This window comes from Schistocerca serialis, chromosome 1 (genome assembly GCF_023864345.2).
Source record: "Schistocerca serialis cubense isolate TAMUIC-IGC-003099 chromosome 1, iqSchSeri2.2, whole genome shotgun sequence".
Taxonomy (NCBI): Eukaryota; Metazoa; Arthropoda; class Insecta; order Orthoptera; family Acrididae; genus Schistocerca; species Schistocerca serialis.
In genome coordinates this window covers 659,457,238-659,476,290 of record NC_064638.1, presented here as the reverse complement: position 1 = coordinate 659,476,290, position 19,053 = coordinate 659,457,238, and the positions used below count along the sequence as shown (strand labels likewise).

At 40.1% G+C, this 19,053-nt stretch overlaps 1 protein-coding gene across 2 annotated transcripts in view; it reads left to right on the top strand.

The window, feature by feature from the left end:
* Positions 1–19,053, top strand: part of LOC126479379 (calpain-A-like) — a 236,800-nt gene that overhangs the window by 203,962 nt on the left and 13,785 nt on the right. The window contains exons 13-15 of one of the 2 annotated variants that reach the window (XM_050103780.1): positions 6,038–6,139; positions 10,246–10,367; positions 17,172–17,367. In XM_050103780.1, coding sequence (XP_049959737.1) covers positions 6,038–6,139; positions 10,246–10,367; positions 17,172–17,367 — 420 coding nt within the window. The remainder of the gene's footprint in view (positions 1–6,037; positions 6,140–10,245; positions 10,368–17,171; positions 17,368–19,053) is intronic. The other variant, XM_050103781.1, reaches the window with a different exon arrangement.

The following is a 19,053-nucleotide window of genomic DNA, read 5'->3' as shown; positions in this document are numbered from 1 at the left end:
GGCGCGCGCACTCCACACACACACACACACACACACACACACACACACACACACACACACACAAAACTGCAGTCTCAGGCAACTGAAACCACAATGCGAGCAGCAGCACCAGTGCATGATGGGAGCGGTGACTGGGTGGGGGTAAGGAGGAGGCTGGGGCGGGGAGGGGGAGGGATAGTATGGTGGGGATGGTGGATAGTGCTGCAGGCTAGACAGAGGACAGGGATGAGGTGGGGAGAGGGGGGTGGGAAAGTAGCGGAAAAGCAGAGAAATAAAAAGATGGTGTGGTGGTGGAATGATGGCTGTTTAGTGCTAGAATGGGAACGGGGAAGGGGCTGGATGGATGAGGACAGTGACTAATGAATGTTGAGGCCAGGAGGGCTACAGGAACGTAGGATGTACTGCAGGGAGAGTACCCACCTGCACAATTCAGAAAAGCTGGTGTCGGTGGGAAGGATCCATATGGCACAGGCTGTGAAACAGTCATTGAAATGAAGGATATCATGTTTGGCAGCGTATTCAGCAACAGGGTAGTCCACTTGTTTCTTGTTCACAGTTTGTCGGTGGCCACTCACGTAGACAGACAACTTGTTGGTTGTCATGCCTACATAGAATGCAGCTCAGTGGTTGAGCTTAGCTTGTAGAACACATGGTTGGTTTCACAGGTAGCCCTGCCTGTGATGGGACAGGTGATGTTAGTGACTGGACTGGAGTAGGTAGTGGTAGGAGGATATATGGGACAGGTCTTGCATCTAGGTCTATTACAGGGGTATGAGCCATGAGGAGTGGGATTGGGAGCAGGGGTTGTGTAAGGATGGATGAGTATACTGTGTAGGTTTTGTGGACAGTGGAATACCTCTTTGGGAGGGGTGGAAAGGATACTGGGCAGGACATTTCTCATTTATGGGCATGATGAGAGGTAATCGAAACCCTGGAGGAGAATGTAATTCAGTTGCTCCAGGCCTGGGTGGTACTGAGTTATGAGGGGAATGCTCCTCTGTGGCGGAATGGTGGACTTTGGGAAGTTGTGGGAGACTGGAAAGATATGGCACGGGAGATTTGTTTTAGTACAAGATTGGGAGGATAGTTATGGTCAGTGAAGGCTTCAGTGAGACCCCCAGTATATTTCGAGAGGGTCTGCTTGTCACTGCAGATGTGATGACCACGAGTGGCTGGGTTGTATGGAAGGGACTTCTTGGTATGGAGTGGGTGGCAGCTATCAAAGTGGAGGTATTGCTGGTGGTTAGTAGGTTTGATATGGATGAAGGTATGGATGTAGCCATCTTTGAGTTGGAGTTCAACATCTAGGAAGGTGGCTTGTTGGATTGAGTAGGACCAGGTGAAGCAAATGGGGGAGAAGTTGTTGAGGTTCTGGAGGAATGTGGATAGGGTGTCCTCACCTTTGATCCAGATAGCAATGATGTCATCAATGAATCTGAACCAGGTGAGGGGTTTAGAATTGTGGGTTTTGAGGAACAATTCCTCTAGATGGCCCATGTATAGGTTGGCATAGGATGGCGCCATGTGGGTGCCCAAAGCTGTATCCTGGATTTGTTTGTAGGTAATGCCTTCAAAGGAGAAGTAATTGTGGGTGAGGTTATATTTGGTCATGGCAACTAGGAACGAGTTTTTTGGTTTGGAATCCGTTGGGATAGGTGACACGTCCAGTGGCAGGCAACATTTCAAGTCATAAAGCTGCACAAACTATGGAGGAAATGGTTTGTTTTTTTGATGTAGAAAGGTTCACTATAGTCAGTGGGTGGTACGTGTTGTCCACCTTCTTCTACCACACCTTTAGGAATCTTTTCTGATCCCTTTCTCCTCTCTTCTTGCTTCATCTATGTCCCACTACTAACCCATTGGAAAATCATTATAAATGCATGTCTGCTGCTCAACACTTCTCCTCTTATAAATAATAAGTATTTTATTGTTATTAATCTTTCCAGATGGTTGATTTGGCAGAACAAGTACTTAAAAACATTTATTGAAGTGGTATGGGAAGTGGGGTTCTGGATGTGGTAAACAAGTGAGCCCAGACTCAACAGAAGAATGATAAATTTAACAAGTTACACAAGACACATACTGGTATCCTTGACACATTCACTCTTTAAGTCAGAGGTTCATACTACAATTATATAAGATATCAAAGCATAAATTAATAGTGCCACCTACAATAAGTGAAAAACTTATAAAATAATTTAAGGGTGCTAAGGATTAAATTAAAAAGTGAACAAGCACCAATAATTACATTAAACATTAACAACATTCAAAGGTGCTGCTGAGCATTAACACAGATTTTTTAAGGTACCCACAATGTTTCAGAATAATTTATCATTAAAAAACTCATTTAAAAGCCTCAAGGATGAACGTAATTCCAACGGGCATCAAGTGACATAGCTTAAATTGCCAAAATTCTCAGGCACTAATTGACAGTCTTGCCCCAGAAGATTGTGTTTCACATTCCATGTTGGTCCCAGCTAGCCATCCTGCTAAGCAGTTAGGTTTTAGAGCTCTATACCAGAAAACGACAATGTTATAACACATACAAGCACCATTAAAACCAATTACAAATTAATCAGCAATAAATAATCAGTTATTATAAGACTCTTTTTATCAAACAACACATCTTCAAGCAATTGCCAGCTAGGGTGGTTTAAAGTGGACACCATTTATGGCAAAATACCACTATGATGGTGCAATAACTTAACACAGGTAGATCACCTAAAGCACACCAAGTTAGCAATGACACTCCCTTAAAGAAATAAAATTAAACAACAGCGATGGGGCACTGGAACAACCACGAGGGCTGCCAAACTCAATGACCTTTAGTGTTGTTACCCATTACAGTAGTCAAGGGCTCACCATTAATTAGTGTTAAAAGATGGTGATAACTGCGTTACAGCCTCATGGTAGGTAAACCTTGTTGAAGTATTCTTACGTTAAAATGAAAACCTGGATCCACCATATTCAGTGTGCCACAACAGTAATGAAGATGGACTGACAGAGGTGCAATTTTATACGTGTCTACCAATGTAGCCACCTTCAAACAGGAAAACTTGCAACTATCAACTGTCTTGGGCCACCTTCATCTATTCCTGGCTGCCAGCAGACTGGTCCCCTCAGTGCTGTCCAACCCCTTCTCTTCCTTTCATGTTTGTGCAGTATCTTCTCACTGACCAGCGGAAGTAGTGCATTCTCACAGAAAGCCAAAGAGCTCCAAGTCAAAGCACCACTGCCAATGTACAAAAATATATTGATACAAATGTACCACTTATCAAGAGCCACGGAACAGTGACAGAACCTTGTTATATTTAATATTTGGTATGTATGCATGCAGAATCCTGAATCTGGTGTCAAATCTCTACTAACTACATGCAGCTTTGACTAGTGATTGGACAGGCAACTAATTATGTACACAAGCTTGAAGCTTTATACTGAAAATTAACTATAGTTACAACTTTGCACGTGTGAGCTGAAGTATTTGTGCATCTATTATCCAGACATAGTTCACTTAAAGAATAACTCTCAGTGAACTCACATGAAAATGATGAACATTCTTACAAATCCTTCTTATAAACAATGGATTTTGGATTGTTTGGGGGAAGAGACCAAACAGCGAGGTCTTCGATCTCTTCGGATTAGGGAAGGATGGGGAAGGAAGTCGGCCGTGCCCTTTCAAAGGAACCATCCCAGCATTTGCCTGGAGCGATTTAGGGAAATTACAGAAAACCTACATCAGGATGGCCGGACGCGGGATTGAACCTTTGTCCTCCTGAATGCGAGTCCAGTGTGCTACCACTGTGCCACCTCGCTCGGTTTATAAACAATGAGTGAGACCGTGTAACATAGCACATGGGCCCATTCTCATTTCCTTTGCACCATTTCTGTCACAATGGACCGCTGGTCCATCTTTCTCCACCAGTTCAAAAAAGTATCCCTTTCCCTGGCTAAAACTCAGCCTGACATCCTATTTCTCAGATGCTGTCTAAACCATGGAATCCCTCCAAATGGCCTAACCATAAAAATTGCTTCCTCCAGATCACACCCCTCCTTTCACAATGACCTTCACCTTTTCAGATTCTGCCAGTCCCTGGTCCTCAAAAACCTGATACTACAGAATCACATCTCCACGGCACAGGAATCCCGTGACCATTTCTGCTCCCTCAGCAAGATAATGCTGCTGTGCAATGCCTGCTCTATTCATCACATCTCTAAAATTGTCCATTGTTCTACAGCACCTGGAGCTGCATTCCAGATGCCACCCCTATAATGTATCCAACCTGCTAGAATCCTGCTGCCACCTCAGGTCACCACTATCCAAGCCCTATCCTACCCACAGTGTTCGTCCTCGTCCACCCCTCATAGCACCTAAACCCTACCTAGCTGAGCTTCTCAACGTACCACATCCACCAAAACTCTCAGCTCCACAGAAGTCTCAGTCCTATCCAAAGGCCTTACCTTTAGCCATACACCCAAATTTCACCATGCTGGACTTGTCAAAGACCTACTCTCCTTCTCCCCATCCCAGCAATTGAATACCACTATCCATCAGTGATTCTTCCCTCCCCCCCAATCCTAACTAACCACCCACTGGTCACCTTCAAGAAATTCATTACCTCCAACTTAGCATCACCATCCTTCCTCAGGTCCCTTCCTCAGAATAGCAAGCTTCCAGCAGAAGAAAGATTAGCCATACAAAATCTCAAGACAAATACTTATGTAATCATCCTACCTGCAGTCTAAGGTTCCACCCCTGTTTTCATGAATTGCGGTGACTACCTGACAGATGGCCTCCATCAATTGTCTGATTCCTCCACCTATAAACTCTGCCAGAGTGATACCTTCCCAGAAGTCCAACACAACCTCCAATCCCGACTTAAGTTCTTAGGCCTTTTCCAGAACCTCTCCCCTGACTCCATTTCCCTCTTCACCCACATGACTACAATTCCGAAAATCCACAAATCCAACAATCCTGGACGCCCCACTGTGGCTGGTTATTGTGCCCCCTCTGAAAGAATTTCGGCCCTCATTGACCAACACTTCCAACCATTTGCCTGTAATCTAAGCTTCCATGTGGCTTAGGTAGTGAAGCAGCCATTAAGATCAAGCATGTTATGCTCAGTTGCATGTTGTGCCAGAGGGTGATCTACTTTGCTCTTGGCCACAGTAAGGACAACAGCCTTTAAAACCTCCAGTACAAATAGTGCAATACAAATGCACAGTGGTGTGCCACAAAAAATAAAAATTATTTCTTCATTTTCACTGTTTCATAAATCTCTGAGGGCATTCTTATTAGATCACTGCTTCTATTCAGTGACAGAATTCTTAAACTATGTGTACAACAGACTTGAAGCATGAATATGCAACAACTGCTGCTGCTGCTAAAGCAAGATCAAATAGAATGAATTTATGGTACTGTTAAAATAAATTTTGACATTATATATAACTTTGTGTGTGTGTGTGTGTGTGTGCGCGTGTGTGTGTGTGTGTGTGTGTGTGTGTGTGTGTGAGAGAGAGAGAGAGAGAGAGAGAGAGAGAGAGAGAGAGAGAGAGAGATATCTACTTTCTCCTTCCACCCACACCTTTACATTTAACTCTTGTTTGTGAGCCTACCTATTGCTCAGTGCTTCCTCAGCCTGGTCAATAGTTATTGTTTGTTGTTAGATTACATTATATGAGTTGCATCTCCTAGATAACACGTAGATGTGTCTCTAGGGAGTGGAAATAAAGATATTGATTTCTTTTCATTTGCATATATATATTTCACAGCACTTGAGCAGAATATAAAGATTCTAGCACAAGCAAACAAAAATCCTTATGTAAATATTTATTTTACTAACTCATAATGTTACTGCTTGCTGCATTATCATTTTGTATACCGAAGTGTCCTTTCCTAATGTATGCTGTTACAGCCTATTTAACACTTGAGGGTGTGTGTGTGTGTGTGTGTGTGTGTGTGTGTGTGTGTGTGTGTGTGTGTGTGTGTTTATATGAGATTGCTGTATATGCTTAACTTACTGACTTTTATTGTTAATAGATTTGCCTAGTGGTAGCACAAACTCAGGAGATCATTCACCCTCTGTTTGTAGTCGCCTTTGTGGGGTGTTGTGTTGTGATACATCAGTAACAGATTCAGATGGTAAGCAAATTGTCAGACTGTATGGTACTTATGTTTATATCATACAATGAAGTAACAATATATATATATATATATATATATATATATATATATATATATATATATATATATATATATAGTGAGACAGATTGTCCAGTGTTATCATACTGTTACCTACTCATAGTGAGCATAGGTAGAGAAAAATTATTTGAAATTAGAGTACCAGAAGCAAAGAAAAATAAAGGCTAATACAGGTGGTATCAAAAAGAATCATCTGATTTGGCACATCTATATTTCTGAAACTAATAAACATATACAATGAATTTTGTTTTTTGATGAATGGGAAACCCAAAAAGCTTTTTTCATACCTTTTCATAGGTGTATGAATATGCCCCCATGAGATGCTCGATATATGTCAACACAGTGTTCAAATTGTTCCCATACTGCAGCGAGCATGTCTGGAGTTACAGCTTCCACAGCTGTTGTTATGCGATGTCTCAGTCCATTCATTGTTGTTGGTAATGGAAATACATAAACAGTCTTTTATAAACCCCCACAAGAAATAATCACATACAGTCAGGTCTGACGACCTTTGAGGCCAGTAATGTAAGGCTGAATCATTTGGTCCACAGCGACCTATCCATCATTCAGTAGTCCTCTCATTTTAAAAATTCCAGCACTTCCAGATGCCAGTTTGGTGGTGCCCCATTCTGTTGGTAAATGAAGTCATTCGAATCAGTCTCCAACTGTGGGAAAAGAAAGTTCTCAAGCATATCAAGATATTTCCTGTAACAGTGTTCTTGGAAAAGAAAAATGGACCATATACCTTTTCCTGTGTAAAGGCACAAAACACATTAAATGTTGAAGAGTCCCCCTCATGTTGTACAATTTCATGTGGTTGTTCCATACCCCATATTCTCACAATATGATGGTTCAACTTTCAATTTAAATGGAATGTTGCCTCGTCACAAAACAATAAGAATGGAAGAAAACTGTCATCCTCCATCTTCCCAAGCACGAAATTACAGAACTCCACATGTTGTTGTTTGTCACCTTCATGAAGAGCTTGCAGTAGCTGAATTTTGTATGGTTTCATGTGTAAACATCAACACGACACACACCTGATGGTCATCAGGGGCATGTTGAGCTGTCAAGCTGTGAGGCAAATGGATTTCTGTGGACTCCTTGTGAAACTATGGCAGATACATTCAACATCTGTGTCAGACACTCAGGAATGGCCTGGCAATTTGCCTTTACACAAACAACCTGTTTCTCAGAATTGTTCATGCCATCATCTAATGCTCTGTGCTGTAGGAGGATCCATACCATACCTAGTACAAAGTCATGCTGTACAGTTATTACTGACCCACACTGCACAAAACATAGAACACAAAATGCTTTCTGTTGTCCTGAAACCATTTTTACTAGAGCTCAAGTTGGCACACACTGCTGCTGTCTAGAGGGAACCATGTAAAACTCAAGAGTTCGCTCTTTCCAACAGTACATTGTTCACACACATATCTCAAATAATATAATGATTCTGATTTCTTTTTAAATTGGATGATTCTTTTCGATAGACCATGTATATTAATTATTAATGGAAAATACTTAACTGAGCATAGAAAATAGTTTGAGAAAGTACTAATCAGCCCTTTTTTTTCTGTGCCTGTTCGTAATCAGTATTGTCTCTGTACATTGTGTGTGTGTGTGTGTGTGTGTGGGCGCGCGTGCGCTTGTGGTTGAGTGCTTGGGGATTGACACACTGTCTATGTTAATTCAAGCAATCATGTTTTGTATTCATAGAATTTTATCACTGCATGAGATGCTCAAAAAACATTTGTCACAATGTTTCTTAGAAGAAACTGGATTGCAGTACCACACACAGTTCATTTGGCAAAATATACGCCAGCATGTATGCTTCTTAGTGATTTAACAGTTTTCTCAATTAAGTTTTCCCATTGATATGGAAGATATATATTCTAGTTTTTCTGAAATCCGATCTACTGAATTTTTAGAAATTAAGTGTAGTAGATTTATAATTTTTTTTTTTTTTTATAAAAAGTGTATTTGAAAAAAAATACAGTATAATGTTCATACACTTGTTGACTATTTTTCCTCATAATCACTACCCTATCCAATGCATGTGGTGAGCTGTGGCACAAGCTTCTTTATACCCTCCTCAAAGAAGTCACCTGCAAGCTCCTCACCCCCACTTCCCCACTTCAGAGCCATTTTTTGCATCCACTCATCAGTTGTAAATTTAGTTCCACTCATGTGTACCTTCAAGGAGGTGAAAAGATGACAATCTGAAGGCAGCAAGTTTGGGGATTATGGGGGTGATTCAAAACATCCCAACCAAATGAATCCAAGAGCATGTCTGTGGCTAAGGCTGTGTGAGTATGGCATTGTCATGCAACAAGTACACTTGTCTTGTCAGCATTCCCCTCTTTTTGTTTTGAATCCTACTTTGCAGGTTTTTTTAAGATCTCACAATACTGCTGCGCATTGTTGGTCCCCCACTGAGGCAACTGTTTGATCAAAATGATGCCTTTTCAGTCCCAAAACACTGAGGCCATGATTTTTTTGCTCAAAATTGTAGTTTTGAATTTTTTGGCAGGTGGGGAGTTGGTGTGACACCACTGTGATGACTGTCTTTCTGTCTCAGGCGTCTAATGAGCCATACTTGTTTCATCTCCAGTCACAACAAACAAACACTGTCCGAACAGGCCTTGAAAAATCCAGCAGTGCCCAGTCACAGCAGAGCTCAGAAAGTCGTCTTCACCTTCCAATTCAAATTTCTCAAGAAACTCGCAGGTGCTAATGACCCGATTTTTCTTGTGCTGCTGTGTCAGCTGTTTTGGGACACAGAGTGTCTCACATAAGAGAGTTCTAGAATGTTGTGGAAACATATCAAAAATTTCATTCACTGTCATTCGGCAGTCTTCATGAACAATATCCTTCATTTTTTGCGCTAACTCATCATTCAAAATGGAAGGTCTCCCACTCCGCTGCTCATCTTGAACATTTGTTCTACCTCTACTAAACTCACTACATCACTTAAACACATATGTTCTGTTCACAACACCTTCACCATAAGCTGTTTTGACAAAAAAATTTCAGTAGGTGTTGTTCCTCCCACGAGTATGAAGCAGAGCACAGTATGTGGCTTGCACTTGGTGGAATTTCTTGCTGACATCTTTCACGCAACTGGACACTTGATACAATGTTAGTTTATGTAGTACTGTGTTCCTGCGATGCTCACTCTGGTGATAGAATCCCCCTCTACCCCTCAGGGTTACCAAATCTCAGAAAAAAAACAACATTAAAACACAGCCTGTTTTGGTTGCAGGACACTTAGTTCCTGAACATTCCTCTTAGGAAGCTCAAATCCTGTATCAGTCATTAAAATAGCAGTGTTGATTAGTCATGTCAACAATTTTAAGGTAAGTGGGAATCCATTTTCCAGAGTCAAACTGCTTAACTCCAAGAATTTGCATGCATGTGTGGTGATGTAAAAAAGTAAAATATATTTACTCTTGGTAAATCATAAATTGTGTTGATCATTTGTGAAAAATTATAAAACTCTGTTCAAATGGAACAATGCTTTGAATTGGTCAGTGAGACATGCTAAGGTGCCTCAACATCGAAGTATCTGTAGTTAAGTTCTGGTCCAGCACAAACATTTAATTTGACACAAATGGTAAATTGAAATTGTTTTTGCCTAAGGATAACTGTAGTTTAATTCAAACTGAAATGCTATACTTCTAATTTGAAAGACTTTTATAGATATACTGCTGTGGTACTAACTGAATGAATTAAAATATTTGTGACTTCCTACATGTGCAATGCTTGCAGTTCAATTACAGTTTGTGAATGGGAAAGGTACAAACTGTTTCATGGCAGATGTAAGCCAAATTTTAACAAAAATCCACTAAAATTCTAACATCAGTGGTGAATGAAAATGGCATGTGTTGACAGAATCATACTTTCATTGAAATTACTTTTCCAGAGGGTAAAGAGAGAGAGAGCAAAATATGGTGCCTACAAATAAGGTGATAAACTGTCATTGTTTGAGACATAAGAATGTAGACATTTGTTTCTCAAAGTTAATCATTTTCTTGTTCCAGATAAAAATGGTTTTTCCAAAGAGATCTGTCGAAGTATGGTTGCCATGAAAGATACAGATAAATCTGGAAGGCTTGGTTATGAAGAATTCATATCACTGTGGAAAGACATTAGGCTCTGGAGAGTATGTAAATTTTTATGATCCTGTATTCAGCATTAGTGTAGTTTCACTGAGTTTCTCTGTGGAATATCAACAAATAAAATCACAATCAGTCCTTACAATAGCACTGTCTTCACTTAGCAGCCTTCTTCTGAAATGTAACAATAAGTTGACTCTCAGTAACAAATATGAATGCTATGTGATCAAAATCTTATTTTCAAAAATACATTGCTGTGGTGAGATCCTGGCAATATAAGTTTCAAACATCTGGCGACAAAAAATTCAAAATCACATATATTCTGTGAAATGAATATAACAGAGCATTGTGTTCAAAATATGTACTGTTTATGTTATCCCATCTTAAAAAAAATTCCTGCTCTGATATAAATGAACAATAAGAATGAGCATTTTGTCTATGAACCCTGTTATTATGATTTTTAGGTGTGTGTTCTCTATTTCTTAATTAAATTGTGCTACATATTGAACATGCTACTATCTTTTAGTTTTCACTCATTCTCATTTTGATGTACTGAAAAGTGGGAGTCATTTCACACAATTTTTTTGATAGCCATGAAATGAATCACTTTGACCTCTAAGATTTTTAACACTAATTTACATTCATGGAATTTCTTGTGGTACTCACAATACTGTCATGCGACAGAAGTACACTGATGAGCAGTTGAGCAAGACATAGCACACTAACAGAAATAGAAGGCATTACACCATGATCACATTGACTGAATGCTACTAACTTCATTGTCCAGAATTTGCTTGCCTATGGTTATGTTGTTTAAAATAGCATCCTTATGACAACTCATTTTCAATACAGAAATAGTCGTTTCTACAGATGAAAAATGGTGAGAGTACATTATACCTGCTGAGTGTGTCTAAAATTACTGGAAATTTTCAGGTGGTTATCACTACACAGCAAGCCCAGGGGATTTTTGCAGGTATTTGCCATATTTAAGACTTTGAGAGACATAAAATCATTGGGATGAGAAACACAGGAGCATCATACTGACCCTGATCACTCAGACAGACAGCTGTTGTGCAATGACTGCAGAATAAGTGATGGCAAGGTGGACGAGTGACAATAGTGAGGGAAGAAGAGTAGTCACAGTTCCTCCTAGAAGGACTATGCCACAAAAAAGATTGTATCCTTGACTGCCTGGTTCTAACAAACAGGTGAATAACAACACCTTAAATCCAGGCAGACTATCGCCATCAACTATCAAGAACAGATTCTAGAAGCTACGTTTAAATCTCCATTTGCTGGATGGCATTTACTGCTAACACAATAGGACAGACAACAGATACTTGCAGGGTGCAGAGCCAGAGTCATCTAGGACATAAAGTGGCATTCTGTTTTGTTTAGCAATGAGTTATACTTCTGTTTGTGGTAGTCAGATCAGCAACAACATTTCTGTAGACCACCTGGTGAAAGGTCACGGGAAGCACCTATCCTTGAGAGACATACCCCTCCAACTCCCTATTGATTATGAAAACAGGACAATTTCATAATTATTGAAGAGACTCTGAATGCTTGCCAGTGTGTGGTGAGGATGATAAACCTTATTATCCTCTTCATGAGCAGAGTACCAAATGACATATTCCAGCAAAATAATGGAGACACCACATTTCATACCACAAACACCTTGAAGAATGTATGGGTCCTTGACTGGGTTGCTTGGACTGCTGATCTCTCACCCACAGAGCATGTCTGGGATGCAGAGGGAAAACATATTGTGACACATGTATATGCGTATATTTTGCATGTTACTATCCATGATAATCAGCATTCACCTACACATATTGGTTGATGTTGGCATGCAAGGTGAAACTATACATAATAGTGTTCTATAATTATGCAGATATATACTTTGTGGGCGGGCAGAAATTTGTTTCTCATGGCATGTACCTGTAGATGAAGCCAGCAGAATAAATAGTTATTCTGCACAATAATATACTTTCATGGCAGCCTCCAGCCAGCAATCTTCATGACCTAACATAGAATCTTTTTATCTGTCACAGGCATGGCAATAAATGTCTCAATATGACATTCAGAGGCTGAAAACTTTCATGTCATATTGAATATAAGAGGGTATTCGTGCCTGTGTGGGTTACAATGGAAGTTAGTTCCAAACGTAATGAAAGTTTAAACATTTAATCCCTGTTAAGGGATGAACCTCTTCAGAATGTTAGATAAATGCTGTACTGAAGGTTCATGGTGTAACAATTTCCACTTCCTTCAATGTATGTTGGGGAGACAGAAGCCTTATCACCTCAGAGAATGAAATAGTACTTGGCCATAAAGCCATTTGAACTTTTAGGAGTGACATTAGCGAGTACTGTGCACCAGATAAGAAGAAAGAAGATCCTGATCATGAGATAATTGAGATTAGGACCATAATGCCCACATTCTCTGACATTCTGTGGACTTTGCATGAATGGGAATATTATGAGCACAACAGTCTGGTTAAAACTGCTGCTTCCAGGTTCATCTGTTGTGCTTAAAAATACATGGATGAGAGAAGTTCTAGATCAGGCTGAAATTGTGCATAAATAGGTCACAGGACAGCAGATCACTTGGCAGCACTAAACAACGAAAACACAGTCAGCACATAGAAAGGCAGCTCCTCCCTATGGAGTGCAAACGTCACTTTCATGTGAGAACTACTGCAAAACTGCATGCCGTAGGACAAGAAAGGGGAAGAAAACTGAGGTGTTAAAACAATTTCACTTGATGCTTCTCAGATAGACATACAATGAGGTGATAAAAGTCGTTGGAAAGCCATAAGCACATACATAGGTGGTGGTAGTATCATGTACACAAGGTATAAAATGTTGGTGCATTGGCAGGGCTTTCATTTGTACTCATGTGATACATGTGAAAAGGTAGCCAATGTGATTATGGCCGCATGCCAGGAATTAAAGATTATGAATGCAGACTAGTAGTTGGAGCTAAACGCATGGGACATTCCATTTTGGAAATCATAAGGAACTTCAATATTGCAAGGTCTGCAGTGTCATGAGAATGCAGAGAATACCACATTTCAGGCATTACCTCTCACTATGGACAACACAGTGGCCAACGACCTCCACTTAACAACTGAGGGCAGTGGCATTTGCATAGAGCTGTCAGTGCTAACAGACAAGCTACAGTGCGTGAAATTACCATAGAAATCAATGTGGGACATTCAACGAGTGTGTCCTTTAGGACAGTGTGGTAAATTTGGCATTACTGGGCTATGTCTGCAGATTACCTATATAAATGCCTTTGCTAACAGCATGAGAACACCTGCAGCACCTCTCCTGGGCTCATGATCATATTGGTTGGGCTCTGCACCTGCAAGTATGTGTTGTCTGTTCTATTGTGTTAGCAGTAAATGCCATCCAGCAAATGGAGATTTAAACATAGCTTCCAGAATCTGTTCTTTATAGTTGATGGCGATAGTCTGCCTGGATTTAAGGTGTTGTTATTCACCTGTTTGTTAGAACCAGGCAGTCAAGGATACAATCTTTTTTGTGGCATAGTCCTTCTAGGAGGAACTGTGACTACTCTTCTTCCCTCACTATTGTCACCCGTCCACCTTGCCATCACTTATTCTGCAGTCATTGCACAACAGCTGTCTGTCTGAATGATCAGGGTCAGTATGATGCTCCTGTGTTTCTCATCCCAATGGTTTTATGTTTCTCAAAGTCTTAAATATGGGACATAATTGAGAGATCAGTTCATACACAAAATCCTGCTCTGGCAACACTTTTGCAATGATGGATAGTTAAAGAGGCAGCATGGCTCAGTATTTATGCAGGAGACTTCCAACAAATTGTTGGGTCCATGCCACACTGAGTTGCTGCACTACACCAAGCAAAAGGAGGTCTGACATGATATTAGTAGCTATCCCATGACGTTTGTCAACTCAATGATTATGGCACAGTATAAGCAAAGTGCATAAAAGAGCATTTAATAGCATAGTACTACAATTCAGCCTGTTGGTTAACCCTTGGTATGAGTAGTATTTACATGGGCTGATGAAATGAGGTCCTCAGTATGCCTTTATTGCCACCCACAGATGAATGCTACAACAACGTACAGAAAGAATATTTGTTCACTGACAGTATACTTGTAAGTTCAGTGTGACTTTTGTCCATCCCACCATCGGTAAACACTCTCAGAGTGGTGAATTCACATCATCCTCTGGATAGGCAAACATTTGAAAGTGCCCACTTCTGGGGACGGGAGGCACACTGGCTCAGGTATGAATCCACCCTGTGGTGCCTTATATGTTTAGCCTCCTAAACTCATAATCAGCAGCAGCAGCTCAACAGCAGGTGCTCATCCACTGCCTGTTGTGACTGACAGTTGAGCTGTGGATGGTGGCTGTACAGTGTGATCTCAATTACTTGGTTTCTTGTGAAGTTAATGCCATCATTATCAGGGTGAAAGTCGGTGCTGTTTTTGGGGCACTATGTTTAATTGAATTACACATGGTGTTATATGGTAATTTCATATTACAAGGACTCTTCATTTGCTTCTTTTATGGCCAGGAGATCTGTGGGATACTCTTCTCTATCTCATAAATTTGTGATTTACAAACTATTACTTTGGTGCATAAGTTCATAGCATTTTTGTTTAGCATGTTGGTATTTCAGTTGGTATGGCTTTATTTATCAACTGTCATTTTTGATTTGTAGTCCGCTGTTACTATTTTAGTTCATATATTGTCATTTGGTGATAATGAGTGGAGCTTTGGATGCTAGAAAATTAAGTGCTAAGTGGAGAAATGGAAACATTTCTGACATATTCTTCTGTCTAAGTTCAGTACAGAGGTGACAGCAGTGAAGTCAGCCTGAAATATTTGCACTGTGTATGGGGATAAAGCCATTGGACAGAGCGTAGCAAGAAAATTGTTTTCTCATTTTAAGGAGGATCATTATCATTAGTGACTCTCCTTGTTCAGGAAGACCTTCAGTGTTTGATGAAGCTAGTTTAAACACATTAATCGACAATGATCCACATCACTGTACTTGAGAACTGACAAATGTGATGAACTGTGATCATTCCACCATTATGTGACATCTGCATACAATGGGGGAAGGTTCAAAAATTTGTTGTATGGGTACTACATGCTCTAAGCCAAAGTCACAAAAATAAGTGGGTGGCCATGGTTGTATCTCTGCTTGCTCATCAACAATTAGCTTGTGAACAACACCAACCATTCCTATCCTGTACCATTCCTGGTGATGATGAACGGTGTCTTCATGCTAAAATAAGGGGGAAAAAGGGATGGTTGAGCACAAACAAAGCAGCAACTCACCATACACAGACCTGTGCTCATCCACAAAATATAATGTTATACATCTGGTGGAACAGTGACAGTGTGGTGTTCTATGAATTACTTCCCAAGGTATAACCACCATTGCTGACATTTATTGTCAACAACTGAGACATTTTGCATACATAATCTAAGATCAACAAGAAAGACTGCATGAAGTGATGCTACTCCATGACAAAGCCCACCTGCATTTTGCTAGACTGACAAAAAACACTATACAGGAATTGGATTGTTCCACACCCACCTTTTCTGCTCTCTATTGAATGTTGAAGGAACTTACTTCCTGAATGAAAACACACTCTGAACATGACCCAGTGAGCTCTTTGCCTCGAAACCACTTGATTTCCACAGTCATGGAATCAAAAAGTTACCCCAGTATTGGCAGACTGTTGTAAACAGTAAAGGAGAATGTGTAATTGATGACTAAAATCTCTGTTTCTTGTATCTGTTGTGTTTACTATGCTTACGGAAAATTACTATAAATTATGCACCAGCCCCATAGTAAGAAATGGTTCACAAAAATGTTTTGTAATGTGATAAAGTCCCTTTTTAACAAAAAACTGATTCAGGTAATCTTTTTGAATACTATACTTTAACTAAATTTGTGAGGACAGAGAGAGAAAACAATTTTTCCAATTTTCAGCTGTTTGCTGTTCTGAATAATAAATTTATCTCTGAATTTTTTGACATATTCTTAACAAACATCTCCCTTCGTTGGAGCAGTTCATCATTCTGAATTATGGAATATAAGATATGTATAGTTTTTGTCATGATAAAAATTTTATCTTGCTTTGCAGATATTTTAACATTGTAAAACTTCATTTAATGAAGCACAACATGTGCTTTATTTCTCATCTTAATCAGCAAAATGTGGTTCATCCTGATAACATGGTACATCTGCAACAGATTTAGTAGCATTGATGAAGAAATAATTGAAAGAGTTTGACATTCAAATAAGTTTCTTCATGTTTGTTGAGCTACCTTTATAATTTAATTATGGAAATAGGAAGTTTTCCACTGATTGGTTCAGTTCTGTTAGGGGGCTGCTGGATATAAATGCAGCAGTTTTGACCATTGGTTAAGGAAATATGTTCTAGTCAGTGGTAAATATAGTACAGTCCAAGTCCTGGTTTATTATTTTTATTTTTTGTTATTAAATGGGATACCATTTCTATATTTCAACTTTTTTTTCTGAACCACACCATTTCTGCAGGACTGGACTGAGTCACCCCAGAAAATAATTCCATTCATCTCACTGTGAAAGTAGATTAAATACAATTCTGTCTTTTTTCCATCAGCAAGTCTTATCACCTCATTTCAAAATATTTTTCTCATTTCCAGAATACAGTTTTACCATGAAACATAGTTATCTTTGCTGTAGTTATGTTGCTTTCTTAGTTGAATATAGGTAGTCTTGCAGGAAAGGTGAATATAATGTCAAAAAAAGCAATCAAAATTTTCTTAATGGGCAGTTTTTGTTTCTTTTTTGCAGCATGTGTTTAAAACTCATGACAGACTGGGCAATGGAACACTGAGCACATTTGGGCTGCGTGAGGCATTGAATGCTGCAGGTTATAAGTTAAATAGCCACATACTTAATGTGCTCATGCATCGATATGGCACAAAAGATGGAAAAATTGCATTTGATGACTTCATGCTATGTGCTGTTAAGCTGAAGATAATGATTGGTGAGTAATGTAGTTACTTAATAGAATGTGAGAGAGATACAAACACTATATTTTTATTCATGTTCAAAATAATGTTCATTTACTGTAACACATTTCATGCAATAATTTTAAAACTTCTGGAAACTGTTTTAGTGTAACATTCATTTGGAATTGACTTAATTAAAGACATAAAAATCATTGTATGTAAAATGAAATACTGTGCAGATAGCTGTCTACTGTAACTGTGATGATAGTGTACCATCCACAGATAGCACCATGTATTATCTTCTGTCATGATATTTTGCACAAAACTGGATATGGTCACAAGTTGCAGTGAGATTTCCAGGAGTTTCCATTCACTACAGTCAATCAGCTTTTTGCAACAAAAATCAGGAATGAATCATCCGTTCACCAGTACCATTTTGAATGCTGACAACATTGTTCTTGAGAGATCACTTCTCCTCATGTGTTAATCTCAGAGACAGTCACCAACTATGTACAAGCATGTGTCACGCTGGTTTGATCTCATCTATCTTTGTGCTTGTTGATGGTTTACCCTGTGGCGTCGATGAAATCGACACCAATATCGATATGCATTCATCTTTGAACTCTAAGCATTATCTTTGGCTTTTCCGCCATGTTCAGTTCAGTTCTTTGCGATCCTTGTATGTGTTAAGTTTAATAAATGAACTATTGCTAAATGGGTGTGATTATAGGTGCAACCAACGCGGTAATCCTCCTCACTGGTGACCCTGAGTTGTAACGTCTTCCGTTTTCACCGTTTTACTGTGTACGTGACCTCCGCGTCAGTTATTTTCACGTGTATTACATTGACACAGCATTTGAACAATGATTTCGACCCAGCGCCTAATGCCGGATATTATGATTGACATGCATCGTGTTACGGGCGATGTACACCTGCCAGGACTGCAAAACAATACTTCTCACTCGATGATTCCGCCAATTTCGCTGGACGTTTTTGAGCCTGCAACAATAAGTGAGGTTAGGAGTGCGCATGACTCCGGCTATCAAATGGTTCAAATGGCTCTGTGCACTATGGGACTTAACTGCTGAGGTCATCAGTCCGCTAGAACTTACAACTACATAAACCTAACTACCCTAAGGACATCACACACATCCATGCCCGAGGCAGGATTCAAACCTGCGACCATAGCAGTCATGGTTCCAGACTGTAGCACCTAGAACCACTTGGCCACTCTGGCCAGCACTCTGGCTATCAAACGCTTTTGTTCCCGCCACATGTTCCCTCCCTCATCGACTGTGCAGTTACCTCTTACGGATCTCCGTGCACTGTGGGACCAATGCCGATTTCTGCAAATGCTTCGTTGAACAACCTACTACCACTAGGACAATGATTTGTCACGTCGCAATCCGTGCAGTACCACGCGGATACCTGCTACGTGGCCGGAACTGCTTTGTTCACAGGTCTACCTCCTCAGCATCCGAACACGCCTGCGCCTGCCTCGGTTAGATACCTCGGGCTGAAACAGGAACAATAACTTGTTACCTGTGCCTGCCCTCCACCTCCGTACCACTGCTACGCCTCAGTGTTTTGTGCCATGACATTCACCTTGTCCGCACACTGTTTTGAGTGGAGTGACTATGAACAGTGAACATTCACACATTCTGTCCCACGTTCAACATCATTTCCACACTGTGTTTCTGGACTGCCCGCACCTACACAGC